The sequence below is a fragment of the Bos javanicus genome, chromosome 14 (assembly GCF_032452875.1).
Source record: "Bos javanicus breed banteng chromosome 14, ARS-OSU_banteng_1.0, whole genome shotgun sequence".
Lineage (NCBI taxonomy): Eukaryota > Metazoa > Chordata > Mammalia > Artiodactyla > Bovidae > Bos > Bos javanicus.
Genome location: NC_083881.1, coordinates 52234319 through 52253589, shown reverse-complemented (window position 1 = coordinate 52253589; position 19271 = coordinate 52234319). Strand labels below are relative to the sequence as shown.

The 19271-nt window shown below is 36.7% G+C and overlaps 1 protein-coding gene across 1 annotated transcript in view; it reads right to left on the bottom strand.

Moving 5' to 3' along the window:
- The window catches only part of CSMD3 (CUB and Sushi multiple domains 3), a 1469335-nt gene that overhangs the window by 174005 nt on the left and 1276059 nt on the right, over positions 1-19271 (bottom strand). Inside the window, exons 36-38 of the mRNA XM_061439111.1 lie at positions 15156-15280; positions 7227-7323; positions 4924-5028 (exon numbers count right to left, since the gene is read on the bottom strand). Of these exons, the coding sequence (XP_061295095.1) occupies positions 4924-5028; positions 7227-7323; positions 15156-15280 (327 nt within the window). The remainder of the gene's footprint in view (positions 1-4923; positions 5029-7226; positions 7324-15155; positions 15281-19271) is intronic.

Below are 19271 nucleotides of genomic sequence, written 5' to 3'. Positions count from 1 at the left end.
CACTATGAAAGACCCAATTGCATTCCTTTTGGGCTGAGTAATATTCCATTATATATATGTACTACAACTTCTTTATCCATTTATCTCTCAATGGACATTTAGGTTGCTTTCCTGTCCTGGCTACTGTAAATAATGCTGCAGTGAACAGTGGGGTACATGTGTCTTTTTGAATTGTGGATTTCTCAGAGTATATGTTCAGTAGTGGGATTGCTGCATCATATGGTAGTTTTATTCCTAGTTTCCATTTGTATGGAAACACAAAAGACCCTGAATAGCAACATGAGTGAGTTTCATTCTTGAAATCTTATCCCTAAACTGATACTAACATTAGTTAAATTAGGAAATATTTTTGGTTCCTAGATCCCACTACAAGGTGTGCTGTCTAATATTACAGATAAATAAAAGTACTTGTGTTGATCTTTATTTAATTCCATGTCTAAGTTCTAAAAATCAAATAAAAAGTCTAAAAAAGTAATCAGCTTGCCAAAGAAATAAAGAAAAACTATGATCATATACAAAGTGATATGATCTAAAGTAAAAATCAAAACACCAAAACATGAAAATCATCCTCTACACCTCTCTCTTTCTCATCTCCAACACCTAACTGGCCATAAATCTTTCAATTTCACCTCATTATTTCCTGCATCTTTTAACATTTCATTTACAAAACCACAATAATCATCTTCAGAGTTTCTCATTTGAACCATTGCTACTCCTTTTCTTCAGCATATTCTCTTCCTGCAATGCACTCATCCCTTTTTAAAATAAAAGGGACTTTTAAAATTCAAAATTGATTATCTTATTCCTCAAATTGAAACCCCTTCATTGAATCTCTTCCATAACATCTCCAGTCATGTGGGTTCATCTCATTTTTAGGAAAACATGATATCTACTGAGGGTTTGCTATGTACCTGGTCATATGAGAAACACTTTGTATGGATGATCTCATTGAACTCTGACACAATCTTTCAAGTTACATGCTACTATTATCACATATTACAGGTAAGGAAACTGGATTCTTAGGGAATCTTAGAAATCACTTAATGTCACAAGGCCATCAATGGCAGTGCCAAGACAGAAACCTAAGTCTGATTTCAGCATACATTATCTTATGTCCACCTACATTCTAGGAAGGGCTTCTCTCATGGTTCAAACAATAAAGAATCTGCCTGCAATGCCGGAGACCTAGGTTCAGTTCCTGAGTCAGGAAGATCCCCTGCAGAAGGGCAAGGCAACCCACTCCAGTACTCTTGCCTGGGGAATCCTATGGACTCAGGATCCTGGAGGGCTACAGAGATGGGATTGCAAAGAGTCAGACCCGATAAAGAACTAACATTTTTACATTCTAGGAGGTCTGTTAAAAGTCCAAGCTATTTCTATGTCTATACTTTAATTCTTATCTGGAAAAAAGCACTTAGATTTGTCCTTTGGTGACGTCTTCCCTGACTCTACTATGAGTAACCCATAAGAGTTTTGATCATTACCTTCTCTGACATCATCTACATTACATATGATATCATACTTTAGCCATTGTGAGAGTAACCTTGGGAGGTTGGTAAAAGTACACATGGTTTGCTGAATCTCATAAAGACTGACTTGATCTATTGGGGTTGAGTCTCATTACCTGGATTTTCAACAAGACTTTGAGATAACTACAGTGTACAATTATCAGAGAAGCATCAACTTACATAAACTATACTTATAGTGTTTACACTGTAATTTTGCAATTATGGCTGTTTGTATGTCCTTGTTTTCAGTTAGTCTGAAGCTTTTTTTTTTTTTTTTAGGACTGGATCTGATACAAGTACGTAGCACTTACATTTAGAAAGTATACCTAACATCTAGTAGCTATTCAATTAAAATTTGATAAATAAACAAGTGAATTTGTTCTCATTTTGGGAGGCAATAAGAACATGAGGAGAGGAAACTAATTGCTGCCTTTTTTCAGTAGATAACAGGAAAATAATGATATGAAATGATCAAAGTGGGCCTTTAGAAATATTAATGAGACGAAGGCATGAGAATGATAAATTGAGCAGAAGGAACATCAGACTTGTATGATCGTAATCATAATAACACATTTCAAAGTTAAAATGACATGATCCCAAGTTAAAGAAGCAAAATTGTACTCTAAGACAAAAATCAGCCACTTGTCAGCATTTCCCTTTTAAGTAAATATAAAACAAGGCCTATCTGTCTAATATCTTGTGCCATCAGATAATTGAGATTGTTTTGTTTTGTTTTTTTTTTTCCCTGAAATACCTCATGAGTGAGTAGGAAAATCAGACAGAGAAAATATTCACTTGCTAGAAGAAATCTCAGCCAAATTTCCTTTTCCCAAGGTACAATACCTGCCATGTTTCCTGAAACCTTTACAACTTGAAATATTCCTTTAGGAATATAGAAAGAGCCTACTTTCTTGGTTAAAAAGAAAGAAAACACAAGATCTGTCCTTTTTATAGCAAATGTTAATGTCTTTTGCATCTGTTGTTGGTATTCATAGTGTGATTATGAGACTGTTATTTCCCCAATGTGATTACTTCCTTATGTTACCCTGTGGGCAGAACTTTTATTTCAGGGATTGTCAGAAATGAAATACCAAAGATGTGCAGTAAAATGTGTGTCTTCTCAATGCAGAAAAGTTATTAGACCTACCTTATTTGTAATGCACACACACACACACACACACAACATTATTTTTTCCAGTACCCTACTGGATAAGTATTCTGCTTTTTCTAAATACTGAAACTAATTTTTAAAAAATTTTCTTAAAGGTCCTGTTTCTATTCATTTAAAATATACAGTTTTCTCTTACAGAGGTTACTATGTTCTTATAGCTCAACCAGTGATTTTGGAGGCTTCTGCATACAAAAGGAAGTTCTTTAAAATGCTTACGTCTAGTTAATATGGTCTGCCCCCACAAGTGGACAGATTCTTAAATTACCACAAATGAAATATTCCCCCACTAAGGAGATATTTAACTTATATGAAGAGTACATCATGAGAAATGCTGGGCTGGAAGAAGCACAAGCTGGAATCAAGATTGCTGGGAGAAATAACAATAACCGCAGATATGCAGATGACACCACCCTTATGGCAGAAAGTGAAGAGGAACTAAAGAGCCTGTTGATGAAAGTGAAAGAGGAGAGTGAAAAAGTTGGCTTAAAGCTCAACATTCAGAAAACTAAGATCATGGCATCTGGTCCCATCACTTCATGGCAAATAGATGGGGAAACAATGGAAACAGTCTTTATTTTCTTGGGCTCCAAAATCACTGCAGATGGTGACTGAAGCCATGAGATTAAAAGACTCCTTGGAAGGAAAGTTATGCCTGACCTAGACAGCATATTAAAAAGCAGAGACATTACTTTGTCAACAAAGGTCTGTCTAGTCAAACTTATGGTTTTTCCAGCAGTCATGTATGGATGTGAGAGTTGGACTGTGAAGAAAGCTGAGCGCTGAAGAATTGATGCTTTTGAACTGTGGTGTTGGAGAAGACTCTTGAGAGTCCCTTGGACTGCAAGGAGATCCAACCAGTCCATCCTAAAGGAAATCAGTCCTGAATATTCATTGGAAAGACTGATGCTAAAGCTGAAACTCCAATACTCTGGCCACCTGATGGGAAGAACTGACTCATTTGAAAAGAACCTAATGCTGGGAAAGATTGAAAGTGTGAGGAGAAGGGGATGACTGAGGATGAGATGACTGGATGGCATCACCAACTCAATGGACAAGAATTTGAGTAAACTCCAGGAGCTGGTAATGGACAGGGAGGCCCAGCTGGTGTGTTCCATCCATGGGGTCACAAAGAGTTGGACATGACTGAGCGACTGAACTGAACTGAACTGAATATGGAGAACTAGTATTTCCAAAGTTGCCTATACTGCCCAAAGCCATGTATAGAATCAATACAGTCCTTACCAAAATTCCAATGGGATTTTTTTTTCCAAATAAATAGAAAAAAAAAAGCTTAAAATTCATGAAAGTGAAAGCTTTAGTCATGTCCAACTCTTTGTGATCTCAGGGTTTTCTGCCTCTGGAATTCCCCAGGCAAGAATACTTGAGTGATAAGCATTCCCTTTGCAAGGGGATCTTCCTGATACAGGGATTGAACCCCAGTCTCCACATCACAGGCAGATTCTTTAGAGTCAAAGCCACCAGGGAAGCTCCATACAGGACCACAGAAGTTTCCAAATATCGAAAGCAATCCTGAGAAGGAACAAAACTAGAAATATCATTCCCTCTGATTCTAAATTGCATTGCAAAGATATTGTAACTTAAATAGTATGGTCCTGGCATAAAAATGCACACATAGAACAATGTAAGAGAATTGAGAGCCCAGAAATAAACCCTTGCATATACAGTCAACTAATATTTGATGAGCGAGATAAGAATACTCAAGATGGAAAGGTGAGTCTCTTTAATAAGAAAAAGTGAAATAAGCCAGACACAGAAGGACAAATGCTACATGGTACCACTTATACAGAGTATCTAGAATAGTCAAACTCATTAGACATGACAATAAACTGGTGGTTTCTAATGGCTGAGAAGAGGGAGAATGAGGAGCTGTTTATCGACTGGCTTCATTTAAGCAGGGGAGTCAAGTTCTAGAAATCTGCTGCACAGCACGGTGCCTACAGTTCACAGTACTGGATTGTACACTTCAGATTTTTGTTAAGAAGGGAAATCTTATGTTAAGTGCATTTAAAATTTTTTAAATAAGAAAATACCTGAAAATTCTGATGAAAATCATCAGAACTTTATACATATAATTTTCTAGTTGAATTGAATAAACACTTCAGAAATCTTAAAGTAAGATGTTTTATTTTGACAAAGTCTGTTAACTTTCTATATTCAGAAAATTAATATTTAAAATTAATATGATTTTTCTTAATTGTCTTGGACAGCACATATTTTATTTACCTGTGTATTCAAGGTGAAATCCTGCAGCAGAAACACTGATGTCTGATTGAAAATTTAGATATAGATTATTAGATGTACTATTCAAAAGATGGGGTATTGTTGTTCCTGAAATGATAATTGAAAAAGTGGTTTAGTGATCACATAATAAGTAATATAATAAAACTAAGTTAACTATTAATCAGCCAACAAGTTATAAGTGAAATTATATATTATTAAAATGTCTTATAAGAATTTTTAAATAAAAATATTTCTCATATATTTGTCTTTCATATTACTGTTCTTGACTATCTCCAAGGAGACAGACCTTTGAGAGCATGTTAGATGGCTCCCTAAAATAGGTAACAGCAAACAAAGCTGATGAAAAGCAGAAAAATTTACTAGTCACCTAAAATAAATATTTGGAATTTCATGTGGATTTCAATAATTCATGTACAAGATAATAAATTGAGTTTTAAAATTTGCATGTGTTTTGATGAAATAATAACTAATTTTATATGGGTTTAAAGAAATATTCATTTATCACCCTTTATTGTGATATTTAAGTATATACACTTTTTTCTATATCAGGTGAAGTACCTTGATGTTTCTTATAACAACAGCAAAGCTGGTTGTTAGAATTTAAAAAATGCCAATTATGAACTACTGCCTGCCTTGTCTTTTAGCAAATGCTTTATAATCTTGTTCTTCTGAACTTCTATAGGAAATCAACTTTAATTTATTCAATTATTGAATTGAAAATATCTGCTTGAACCAATTACTTTTTGACTATCTGACACTATAGTTTAAGATCCTTAAGATTACAACTGAAGCAATTTCAAATGACAAGCATAAAAATAACTTTCAACTGTGTCTCAAGATAAAATTCAACAAGCATATGAGTTGATAGGGCTACCAACATTTTTTTGGTAATTTTCTAGTTACTTCATACTTACTTTCCACAACACTATGAACCTTAACCACTGAGTCTTCTATAAGAGAAACCAGGACAAATTCATTACAAAACACACAATTGTTTCCCCCACCTAGCTGACCTTGCTCTCTGATTTATACTGTCCTAACTGAATCAGTGAAGACAGAGGTAAACAGAAACTCAAAGGTCACCCTGACTGCCTTTGATCTCTTAGAAGATCTTAGTGATTAAGAGCTTTGACTGTGGAGTCACACCAGCTGGGTCCCAGTCTCATTCTAATGTTAGATGTACAACCTCGGGCAACTTAATTTCTTTTAGTGTCAATCACCTACCAGGGCTGCTGGAAAGATCAAATGAGGAAATGTATGACAAGCTTCACACAGAGCTAGCACTTGGTAATCAACAGCTGTTATTATTTATCACTTTTTGCCATTTAGTTATTATACTTATCATTCAGAAAGTATTATACCAAGTCTATTACAGACAAATGCATACACACAAAAATTCATACAATTTTTCCAAGAAAAATTTCTTTTTAAATCTATTTCCAGAATATTTGTAATGCCTAAAACAAATTATTCTTACTCTAGATATTTATTCTTTGCTTTCGTCAATGGTGGTGCTGAAAAGTAGATTAACATCTCCATTTTCAAATCTATTAAAAACTTAATGACACTCAAAATTCTATATCTGAAATATTTGAGTTCATAGTTTAGCTATGTTTATATTTCTAGAGTTAAACACTATAACACAAATTAAAGTAAAGCATACAGTTAAAGTGAAACTTCATTTCACTCTAAATATGTTGTAAGAAGCTGTTAGATTAATGCACAAACTACCTTCACAAACCATAACAAATTATAAAATCTTCTGGTCTTGACACATATGTATATAGTATGATTTTTATATAATTTAATTCATTTCAAAGAATTAATTTCTTATTCTCTTTCTTCTCATACAACAGTACCTTGTAGCACTTACCATGTTGTTACATAATCTCTATAATTGTTTTAATGGCTGCATAACATTCTATCAAGTGAATATATTATAAATTTCTGGCATTGTCTAATTTTTAAATATTACTTCTCATCCTTTTTCTTAAGGGAGAGGAGCATATATACTATTTCTGAGCCAAGGCTCAGCTAAAATTATTGCTATTAACACAAAAAGCATAAATAAATAATTACACAAATACAGTAACACTGTATAGTAAGGTTTTAAATAGCAATTTCAATTTTATTGCCTTTAAAGCCTTTCAAACTTCTACCTTGTAGTTTAGTTCTTTGCATATAGTTTGTAAAAAGCAAAATTAAAACCACCAAGTCAGAGATCTAGGGAGGGCTTTAGAGCAAGAGCTAGAGAGATTTTAATTAAACTTAGTTCTCTTATTTACCTGAATAACTTCCAAGTCTTGGGGCATTGTTGTCTCCCCCATCATAAAAGTCCAGAGAATCCCAATTATGTTCTGTAGCAAAGCTGACAACTTGCACCTATGAAATAATAATTATCTGTAAGAACACATACTTCTAATGTGATGCATATACTATAGTTCACTCATCTCTTCTGGAAGAGAGAGCTCAAAGCCTGGATCATATCATTGTGGCTCTCCATGGAAGCATTTTAACAGAAACGATCATTGCCTTTATGGCACTGGCATACACACACTGACTTTTATAATAAAAGCCTCTGAGGTATCTAGCAGTGTTCACTACTGGTATAGCACTGAGAATGTCCGTCACCACCTTATTGCGTTAATCCAATGTCTTGGTGCCTAGAATCTGAATTAAGCCATGTTCCAAACAATTGATTAATTTTTGTTTTGTTTTGTTTTAGAATGTTTGATTCTTTTGTACTGACTTTTCTCATCTGCTTTACCTATTAGGATATAAGCAGATTTCTGGCCCACACAAAGCACCATATAAGACTATAATATACATCTTTTTGAACTAGGTTTATCCTGGATACATTTTATTATGTTTTACTTTGTATAATCTTTGTTAAATTTCCTGTTTTTATTTTATTTTACAAACTAACATAATAATCCCTTATACACATTTTTGATATATTTCAATATGAATAACCAAAAATAATACTTTATAACTGATTTGGATATGTCTTTTAAAGATTAATTTCATAAATGATTATATTTTTATAAACAGCATCATGATAACTAAATCACTGTGAAGATTCACAAAGTTGATAAGGGAAATGCTGAGTATAATTCTCTCATGTCTATCAAATTTTATTTAAAGAAAGAGGCATGTGTTACTTTGTTGCACTTCACTTGGCACAGCTTGAATTTTTGCAAGAACCCACAGAACCCTCACAACTATGGATGTTGTCTATTTTTCTTTGTTTATTACATATTTTATAGTTTAGGAGGAGGTAAAGGAATAGTCTTATTCAAATAAATTTATTTTTATTTAGCTAAGGTCTGTTATAAATATAAGCATTTCACTTATTTACTAAATACTTCTAACAATTGCATTCATTAAAATTTTTCTTATCCACAAAATAGGCCATCACCATTCTTCCATTCAAATAAATGCTTATGCCTCTTTTCCAGAGGTGAGTGCCACATGGCAACAGATACCCTGCCAGTGTGACAGGCTTTAGGCCGAATGGCAATGTTCCAGGAGAGGAGGAAGACTGGAATTAAAACTGTATGATTGCAATATAATCACCAACTCCTTAAAAAATGGTCAGTTTTCTCTTCATATCTGACTTTTCCTTCTTTTCAAGTCAAGAAAAGAAAAAGTCATATTTGGCTTTAAAAAACAAGAAAAAGAAAACAGAAGTAAGGATTTTTGTAGGAGTTGACATTTGAAATAAGCAAAATATACTGCAAGGTTCTGCATGGAAAGAAGTTATTGAGTTGGTAAAAATGTAGAAGAGACAAGCCATGGGGTAGATTAGAGGAAAACTTATTACCTTTGTAAGAAGAAGAAAATCTGTTTAATTCTGGACATTTATATGTGAATATAACTCCCCAAAATAATCAGGTTCTGATCCCTTGAGCCTGTAAATATTGCCTCGTATGGGAAAGAATCTTTCAAATGTGAATAAACTAAATATCTTGAGATAGGGAGACTATCCTAGATGATTTAAATGAGCCTTTAAGGCAATCACAGATGATCTTATAAGATGTCAAGGAAGATTTGACACAGACAGAAGAGAATGCAATGTGATCACAGAAGCAGAGATTGAAGGGATGTAGTCAGAGGAGAAGGGGATGACAGAGGATGAGATGGTTGGATGGCATCACTGACTCAACGGACATGAGTTTGAGCAAATTCAGTGAGACAGTGAAGGACAGGGAAGCCTGGTGTGCTACAGTCCATGGGGTTGCAAAGAGTCAGACACGACTTAGTGACTGAACAAGTCAGAAGCCACGGAATGATGGCAGCTACCAGGAACTGGAAGAGGCAAGGAAAGGACTCTTCCCTGGAGGCTGAGCAGAGGCGAGCTGGACGGTGGCAGGAGTGCAGTCCTGTCAGCACTGCTGTTTCAGGGCAGTAAGACTGATTTGGGACTTCCAGCTTCCAGTACCGTGAAAGAATAAATTTCAGTTGTTTTAAACTTTTGAGTTCATGCTTTGTTACAGGAGTCACAGAAAACTAATGCAATTTGCCAGTCGGATTCTGTGCAAGTTGTGAATGTTGTTTGGCATACATAGAAGTGTAGGATAATTAAGTAAATGGCTGAAGATTCATTGTGACAGAAAGTCAAATGAGAGTCAAGTAAAAGCCTTAAAAAGGAGAAGATACAGACTCAGTGTTCAGAAGAACTTTAAATTAGATGGAGTTGTCCATTATGACAACAGGACAGCTTTATGAGGTAATGGATTTCCAATAACTAAAACCATATATCCCTTATAGAGACATTCAAATCCCATTTTACTTTAAAGATTGCTCTTTGCTTGATAATTCTGTTACTATTAACTGTAGCTTCTTTGGAATTCTCCCTCCAATATACCTTGCTAAAATATACAGGGAAAAAATGAATATACTCCTCCCACTCATGTAATAGAAACATAATAAGTTAGTTTATTTGTTGAGGTTATTTCCCCAAAATGCTCAGTCATTCTATCTTATTTGTAACTTTTTCAGCATTACAAATGTTTCTTCTCTCTACCAGTGGTTATCCCATTTCATATATGATTTACTGAATATTCATATAAATCTTTATTTGCACATATGTTTAGTGCAAAAGAATAAAAGACAATAAACATTACTTTAAATCTGGTGTACTAGCCAGGTTGCTTTTAGGTGAATTTAGTGAAATTTCAAATATGTCCTAAATTATGGGTGTGTGTGTTATAATTTTCTATGATTTAGTGATACATCTAAAACTGTGCTTGGTTGCTCAGTCACGTTTGACCCCAGGGACTGCAGCCCACCAGGATCCTTTGTCCATTGGATTTTTCAGGCCAGAATACTGGAGCAGGCTGCCATTTCCTTCTCCACGGACATATAAAATTAGCAAACATATAAGAGGTTAATTAGGAAAGAGCACTTTGTAGTTATACAAAGTATTTACATTAAAATATGCTTCACAATCTGTAACTTTGATCAATACTGTGCTAAACTCAAACTTTGTTTTCTAAGGTACAATCATTAAATGAAATGCTACTTCAGTGAAAGATCTCATAGCATCATTGATACAAGGTTTCTAGTTGTGAACAGTGTTTGCCAGGACAATGATATAGAACATAACCTTATCTTCAGTATTAGTCCAGTATTCTATGTTAACTCCTTAAAGTGGCCTAAAACTTCACCGCTTTTGGAAATATTCATTGGTTCATTTGAAAAATAATTACTGAGCACAGACTGCTAGGCTCTGTGCTAGCTGTCAGAAAAGATTTAGTTACTTACGCCATGAACTTACAGGTAATTAAGTAAAAACAAATGGCAACCCACTCCAGTATTCTTGCCTGGAAAATCCTATGGACAGAGAAGCCTGGTGTGCTACAGTCCACGGGGTCACAAAGAGTCAGACAGGACTGTGCAACTAAGCACACAAATCAAAACAGTAACATATGATGGGTATCATGATATAAGGATATTGCAGCGATCAGTGTGAACATGTAGCAAGAGGGCTTAACGTTGCTTCAAGTTCATGGATGGTCTTCCACAGGAACTGTTTTTAAGGTGAGATAGAAATAATGAGGAAGGATAAACCAAATAAAGGATATGATGGAGAGTATTGGCAGTAAAAGGAACAACATTTACAAAGGTCCAGAGGCAAGAGAGAGTCAGGTTTCTATAAATAAGTGAAATAGAGGCAAGAAATAAGGACAAAGCACAAAGGCGTAATCATCTGTGTCAAGGAGTTCAGGATAGAGAGGACAATCGAGGTATTGTAAAGCAGGAAACTTAGAGCATTAGATTATTATTTTTAGAAAGTTACTCTCTTTGCCCTGTGAGGAATAGATTGGAGGAGAATAAGAACCTGGAACAGGGATGATGGCCACCTAATCTTGAGTGGTCAAAGTGTGGATGAAGAAAATAGACTTTGAGAGGTTTGTGAAAGAACTGATATAGTTCTTTGTGTACGTGAACACACAAAAAAATCATCAAGGTTTTTGGCTGCTGCAATTGAATGCGATGAGGGGTTCATTCTGAGACAGCAAAATGGGGAAGATTCACAACTTTGAGGAAAAAAAAGTCATGAAGTCAGTTTTGAACAGGTTGAATTAGAGGTGTGAGAAGTTTAGGGGCTTCCCTGGTGTCCAGTGATTAAGAATCTGCCTTGCAATATGGGGACACTAGGTCGATCCCACATGCTGCAGGGCAACTAAGCTCACACCCTACAGCTGAATCCCATGCACCCTAGAGTCCATGCTCCACAAGAGAAACCACTCCAATGAGATGCCTGTGCACTAAAACTAGAGAGCAGCTCCCACTCGTTGCAGCTAGAGGAAGCCTGTGCACAGCAATGACAACTCAGCACAGCCAAAATGAATAAACACACACACACACACACACACACACACACACATATATATATATAAGAGATGTAAAAAGTTTAGCTGAAAATGTTCTGTGGGTAGTTGGATAAATGGCAAACTTAGGTGAAAGGTATAGGTTAAATATTAGGTTTGGAAATCATCATTTATTCAATCCTTAATTTAAAAAGATATTTTCTAATTATCTACTACGATTCAGCATCAGCACATAATAGTAACTGATGCTATGAAAGTAGACAACGTGGCACAGAGAATGGTGCCACGTGAGATGGACAAAGAACACAGAATCTCACAAACACCATATTTGATGAATTGAAGAAGAGGAGATCATGCTCCTAGATATAGAAGCGACAACTATAAATGTAGAAAAGAAAACAAAACAAAATTCAAGAGAGTATTAGGTAGAATGGAGGGGAAAGATATCTTAAGAGTGAGAGGAGAATGGACACGACAGAATGTTGCTAACAAAATAAGGAAGATGAGCAGTGCAGTGGATTTAATGGCATGTTCCTCAGTGATCATTGTAAGTTGAAAGTTGAAAGTTAAGTTGCTCAGTCTTGTCTGACGCTTTGCGACCCCGTGGACTGTAGCCCACCAGGCTCCTCCATCCATGGGATTCTCCAGGCAAGAACACTGGAGTGGATTGCCATTTCCTTCTCCAGGGGATCTTCCCGACCCAGGAATTGAACCCAGGTCTCCCGCATTAGAGGCAGATGCTTTAACCTCTGAGCCACCAGGGAAGCCCCGATCATTATAAGAGTGACTCAAATAGAGCATTGGACGCTGAAGCAACATCACAGGGGGTTGGGAACAGAGGGTGAGAACTAGAGGGAAAATGCCAGGGGTTTATTATTTTAAGATGAGGTAAAAATGGACAAGCTGATGCCAATATATAGATGCTCTAATATAATTCACATAAATGTATAACCAGATGATACAATAAATGTTCCATGAAGATTTTAAAGGTATCAGCTCATTTCAGATTGCCTATGCCATCTGGAATATGGACGATCTTCAAATCTTTGCTAATTCTACCAATAACAGGATAGAGTGTATTGGTTATCTTCAAATTTTAAAAGTTGACCATAAAATAATAGCACAACTAGCCAGAATATAAGCAGTATTTTGACTGCTAATATTTTTAAAACACTGAAAAAGTACATTTCAAATTTTCTCATTCATTTACTGACCTATTGACACCTGACATCTATTAAGTAATTTTTAAAATTTTCTGAAAAGTTATCAAGTTAAATCGAAAAATTTACTTTTTATTGAAAATTATTTTTCTATCTAAGTTCAGTTTTAATGAATCACGTATTGGCTATTTTTTCCATGACTGATATATGCATCTCAAGTTTCTCAAGGAAAACCCTATGACTCAATTGGAGAACAGCAAGTTATTTTTATGAAATATCAGTTCAGTTCAGTTCAGTTTAGTTGCTCAGTAGTGTCCTACTCTTTGTGACCCATGGACTGCAGCACACCAGACTTCCCTGTCCTTCACCATCTCCTGGAATTTGCTTGGACTCATGACCACTGAGTCAGTGATGCCATCCAATCATCTCATGCTCTGTCGTCCCCATCTCCTCCTGCCTTCTGTTTTTCCCAGCATCAGGGTATTTTCTAATAAGTCAGCTCTTCGCATCAGGTGGCCACAGTTTTGGAACTTCAGCTGCAGCCATCAGTCCTTCCAATGAATATTCAGGACTGATTTCCTTTAGGATTGACTGGTTTGATAACCTTGCTGTCTCAGGGACTCTCTGGAATCTTCTCCAACACCAGAGTTCAAAAGCATCAATTATTCAGTGGTGCTCAGCTTTCTTTATGGTCCAACTCTCACATCCACACATGAAATATAGTCTGTGTAATGTTCTATGAAGTTTAATTATGTTCCATGGGGTAAACACTGACTCAGCAGTAAAAGGCTATCTACTTTCCCAGAAACAATTTTCTTCTCAAACAGAGTAGCTGGTCAAAGTGCTCCCCATACAAAATGGTCACAATTGAAGTAATATGGTAGATACTACTGACAGCCTGTAGACTAGTATTCTTCTTCCTTGCTGACAGAGAACAATTTTGTTCAACTGAGTGAGAGCTGTGTACATCAGAGAAGGATAAGCCCCTTGCCAGATCCAGACGACTAATCTTGATTTTTTCAAAGCCAAATCATAGTAAGTCTTTTGCTATTGTCCAGTGAAGGGCTTAGGAATGGATATGATTGAAATTTGGTCAACAGGAGAGAATGGAAAGTCTGCTGGAAAGTTTGTGTAAAGTTCTCAGACATTATAGAAGTACATAACATAGAAACATTCCATTCCATCCATTGCTGAGAAATACTGTTATGCCTAGAGATTTTATAACTATCTCAAGACCATGAGAGAGGAAGTCCAAGAATTAAGCCAATACGCTAAGTATTGCAGGACAGAGATGGAAAAAACCTGGGTCAGGAATGATACAACTGAACCTTTGCAATAAACAACACTTAAACCATCTTACTCAAAGATTCACTGTTATATGGAGCAACATATTTTTATTATTGCTTATGCAGTCATGAATTGGTTTTCTGTTACTTGCATGTGAAAAATGGAGAAGGAAATTCCAACCCACTCTAGTATTCTTGCCTGGAGAATCCCATGGATGAAGGAACCTGGCTTCCCTGGTAGCTCAGAGGTTAAAGCTTCCGCCCGCAATGCGGGAGACCTGGGTTCGATCCCTGGGTTGGGAAGATTACCCTGGAGAAGGAAATGGCAACCCACTCCATTATTCTTGCCTGGAGAATCCCATGGACGGAGGAGCCTCGTGGGCTACAGTCCACGGAGTCGCAAAGAGTGGGACATGACTGAGTGACTTCAGTTTCACTTTCTAGTATTCTTGCCTGGAGAATCCCAGGGACAGAGGAGCCTGGTGGGCTGCCGTATATGGGGTCCCACAGAGTTGGATACGACTGAATCTATTTAGCAGCAGCAGCAGGTGAAAAAAAATAATGGTAAGTGTCTTTCTTTACGGCTTTTCTGATGACTCAGCAGGTAAAGAATCCACCTGCAATGCAGGAGACACAGGGGATGTGGTTTCAATCTCTGGGTCAGGAAGATACCCTGCAGGAGGAAATGGCAACCCAATCCAGTATTCTTGCCTGGAAAATTCCATGGACAGAGGACCCTAGCGGGCTACAGTCCACAGGGTCACAAAGGATCGGACTCAACTGAGTGACTGAACACGCACATCTTTTTTTAAATTCAGCCATGCAAGTCAAAAGCACTGGCTGAAATTCTCGAAATTACGTGTGTCCTGTCATCTCTGAAAAGATCAACTTCAAATATACAATGAAAAGAAGAAAAATTTAAATATTCTTACTTGAATGCCAGCTCCCTCTGGCACTGTGATCTTCCATACACAATTCAGATTGTTGTCATAAGGCTCAGGGTATCCAGGAGACAAAATAGTCCCTTTGCGCTTAGTTAAAATTCCACCACAGGGCACTGAAAGTAAAACACTCCATGAGAGGAAGTTAATTCTAACGCAAAAGATTAAAATAAGGAAAAGGTCAGCAATAACATAGATACTAGACTTGCAAACATAATCAAATCATATTATGCTTTAAAACTCAAAAGAACCATGAAAAGTGTCTTCCTATAGCACAAAAACTTCCTATAGCACACAAAAAAGAACTAGATATTAAAGGATAACCTGGCGATAGCATATCTAAAGTCATTCCATAATTAACTCAATACTAGCATATTATTTGTATATTACTAAAATGTTCATTGGCACAAGTTAAACATTGTTCATACATACATAAAGAATTTTTGAATAATTATTTTATATTTTTTTCTCTTCATGTATCTTTTGAGTAGTAATAAAATCCCTTTCAGAGTAATAATGATGATGATTACAATTATGTTATGATTATAACATTTATATGGAGCCTACATACCAGTACTCTTCTAAACACTTTTACATACTTTATCTTATTAAACCTTCCCAACAATCCAACAAAATACGAATAAGTATCCTCCTCATTTTACAGCTGAGGAAATGGAAGCAGTAACAGTTTAACTTTCTCAAGATCACATAGTCAGAGATGAAACTGGAGTTTGAATACTGGTAGTTTGGCTCCACATTCATGTTATTCAGTGTAAAGAAAATACTCAATATGGAGACAGTCCGGTTACTGCCAGTACAACTACTAAAGAAAGAATACGTACGGAGACTTGCTCTAAAGACAATAAAGACTTTTAACATTTTTTAAAGATACCAATCTTAAAGCAAAATTCTTACACTGCTGGTAGTATCAGATTGACTCTGGGAATGACAAAACTTACAGTTTTAAATACTGTGTGATGTTGGACATGTCCTTGAATTCTGTGAAACTCAGATGCTTTATTAAAAGATAATGCAATTGTTTCCAAGGGGCTTTTGTGGAAAGTAAATAGATATTATAATCTACATAAAGGGGCTTCTCTGGGGCCCAGTGGTAAAGAATCCATCTGCCAGTGCAAGAGAAACAGGTTCAAAGCCTGGGTCAGGAATAACCCCTGGAGAAGAAAATGGCAACTCACTCCAGTATTCTTGCCTGAGAAATCCCATGGACAGAGGAGTCTCAAAAGATTCAGTTACGACTTAGCAACTAAACGATAACAATGCACATAAAGAAGCTTACACACTGCTTGAAACATAGTAAGAAGTCAGTAAATTATATTTTCTTTTGCTACAACTATTGTTATTTTATGTTCTAATGGCACTATGATCCTTGGACATGTGTCCTAATCTGGCTCTAATGATGAAATATCAGAAAATATTTTTGTAATAATTTTTAAAGGTAATTATACAACTTTGTGTCACTTCTAAAACTGAATGCAAAAAATCTAGGGTAATTGCTCAAAAGAATGCTACAAACTTTTTACATTTTCAAACTTTTCAATCAGTGTGATAAAGAAAATTTTAGCTCATCCTCCGTCTGATCCTTTCAATTCAAATGCTAGCTCTCTGTGACCTACACCATCTTCTCATCTCTTTTTAACCACTGCTCTTCTGTAATGGCATCTATTACCGTGTCATCTATATACTATGACTCCAGTGTTAGTCGCTCAGTAGTGTCTAACTCTTTGCAACCCCATGTACTGTAGCCTGCCAGGCTCCTCCGTCTGTGGGGATTCTCCAGGCAAGAAAACTAGAGTGGGTAGCCGTTTCCTTTTCCATGGGATCTTCTCGGCCCAGGGATCGAACCCAGGTTTCTGGCATTGCAGGCAGATTCTTTACTGTCTGAGGCACCAGGGAAGCCATATACTATGATTACTAAACATTTATCTCTAGCCATAACTTCTACCCAGAGTTATACAATAATATGTCAACTCAATACCTCAAAATTCATACGTCCATATCAAGATTTTTTAAATTCTCCCTGATCTATATTATTTGCCCTCTCAGTAAATGTTACCACCTAATTCTTAAGCCAAAAATCTAGAACTCAATTCACCTTTCTTTTCAAATTCACATGTACATCTATATTCAGCCTATCAGCAAACTATGTCAATTCTATTTTAAAAATATATCCGAAAGTTTACCAGTTCTCATCACTGATCATGATCTGCGAATCTAAATCAACATTAAGTTTCCTCTTCACTTCCGCAATAGGCTTCTATTCAGTCTTATTGCTTCTATACCACCCCCATCCCTTACATTAGCCACAGTGATTTTCCAGAAACTGAGATCGTATCTTCTATAGGTCAGTGAATTTCCACAACTTAGAAAAATTCTAATTGTTCCAGCCTTTGAGGCACTCTATGACTTGGCCTCTGCTCTGCCTCTCCCAATTCTTCTGTCATTTTTGCCATCATTCACTCTTTTCTTGACACCTGAGATTATTGTTGTGGCTTGCTTACCTCTTTGACTTTCATATATCCCACCCCTCTTCATTCATCTCATTTGGATTTAAAACAGCAGCATGCTCTGGATGTCTTCCTCTAACCTCCAGCCTCTGCTCTCTTTTGCTCCATAGCATTTACCATTATCTGAAATAAAAGTAAACTCCCTAAGGGCAGAGACCTTATCCTCTTATTCAGAGCTATGTGGCCAGTGCCTAGAATAGTGCCTGGCACTTTGTTGTTATTGTTCAGACGCTAAGTCGTGTCAGACTCTTTGCAACTCTGTGCACTGCAGCATGCCAGGCTTCCCTGTCCTTCGTTATCTCCCGGAGTATGCTCAAACTCATGCCCTTTGAGTCAATGATGCTATCCAATCATCTCATCCTCTTCGTCCCCTTCTCCTCCTGTCTCCCATCTTTCCCAGGATCAAGGTCTTTTCCAATGAGTCGACTCTTCACATCAGGTGACCCAAATATTGGAGTTTCAGTTGTTCCAATGAATATTCAGGGTTGATTTCCTTTAGGATTGACTGGTTTGATTTCCTGGCTGTCCAAGGGACTCTCAAGAGTTTTCTCCAGCACCACAGTTTGAAAGCATCAATTCTTTGGTGCTCATTCTTTTTTATGGTCTATCCATATATGACTACTGCAAAAACCATACCTCAGAGTATACGGACTTCGTCTCTGCTTTTTAATACACTGTCTAGGTTTGTCATAGCTTTCCTTCCAAGGAGGAAGCATCTTTTAATTTCATGGCTGCAGTCATCATCATGTGATTTTGGAGCCCAAGAAAATAAAGTCTGTGATTGTTTCTACATTTTTTCTCAACTTTTAGCCATGAAGTGATGGCACCAGATGCCATGATTTTAGTTTTTTGAATGTTAAGTTTAAAGCCAGCTTTTTCACTCTTCTCTTTCACTATCATCAGAAGACTCTTTAGCTCCTCTTACCTTTCTGCCACTAGAATGGTATCTTCTGTATGTTTGGGCTTCTTTAGTGGCTCTGAAGTAAACAATCTGCCTGCAATGCAGGAGACCTGGGTTTGATCCCTGGGTTGGTAAGATCCCCTGGAGAAGCACATGGCAACCCACTTCAGTATTCTTGCCTGGAGAATCTCCATGGACAGAGAAACCTGGCGGGTTACAGTCCATGGGGTTGCACAGAGTTGGAATGCTTGAGGTTGTTGATAGCTCTCCTAGCAATCTTGATTTCAACTTGTGATTCATCTAACCCAGCATTTTGCATGATGTACTCTGCATATAAGTTAAATAAGCAGGGTGACAATATATAACCTTGATATACTCCATTCCCAATTTTGAACCACTCAGTTGTTCCATGTCTGGTCTTAACTGTTGCTTCTTGACTTGCATACAGGTTTCTCAGGAGACAGGTAAGGTGGTCTGGCATTCTCAACTCAAAGAATTGTCCACAGTTGGCTGTTATCCACAGTCAAAGACTTTAGTGTAGTCAAGGAAGCAGATATTTATCCGGAATTCTGTTTCTTTCTCTATGATCCAACAAATGTTAGCAATTTGATCTCTGGTTCTTTGCCCTTTTCTAAACCCAGCTTGTACATCTGGAAATTCTCAGTTCATGTGCTGCTGAAG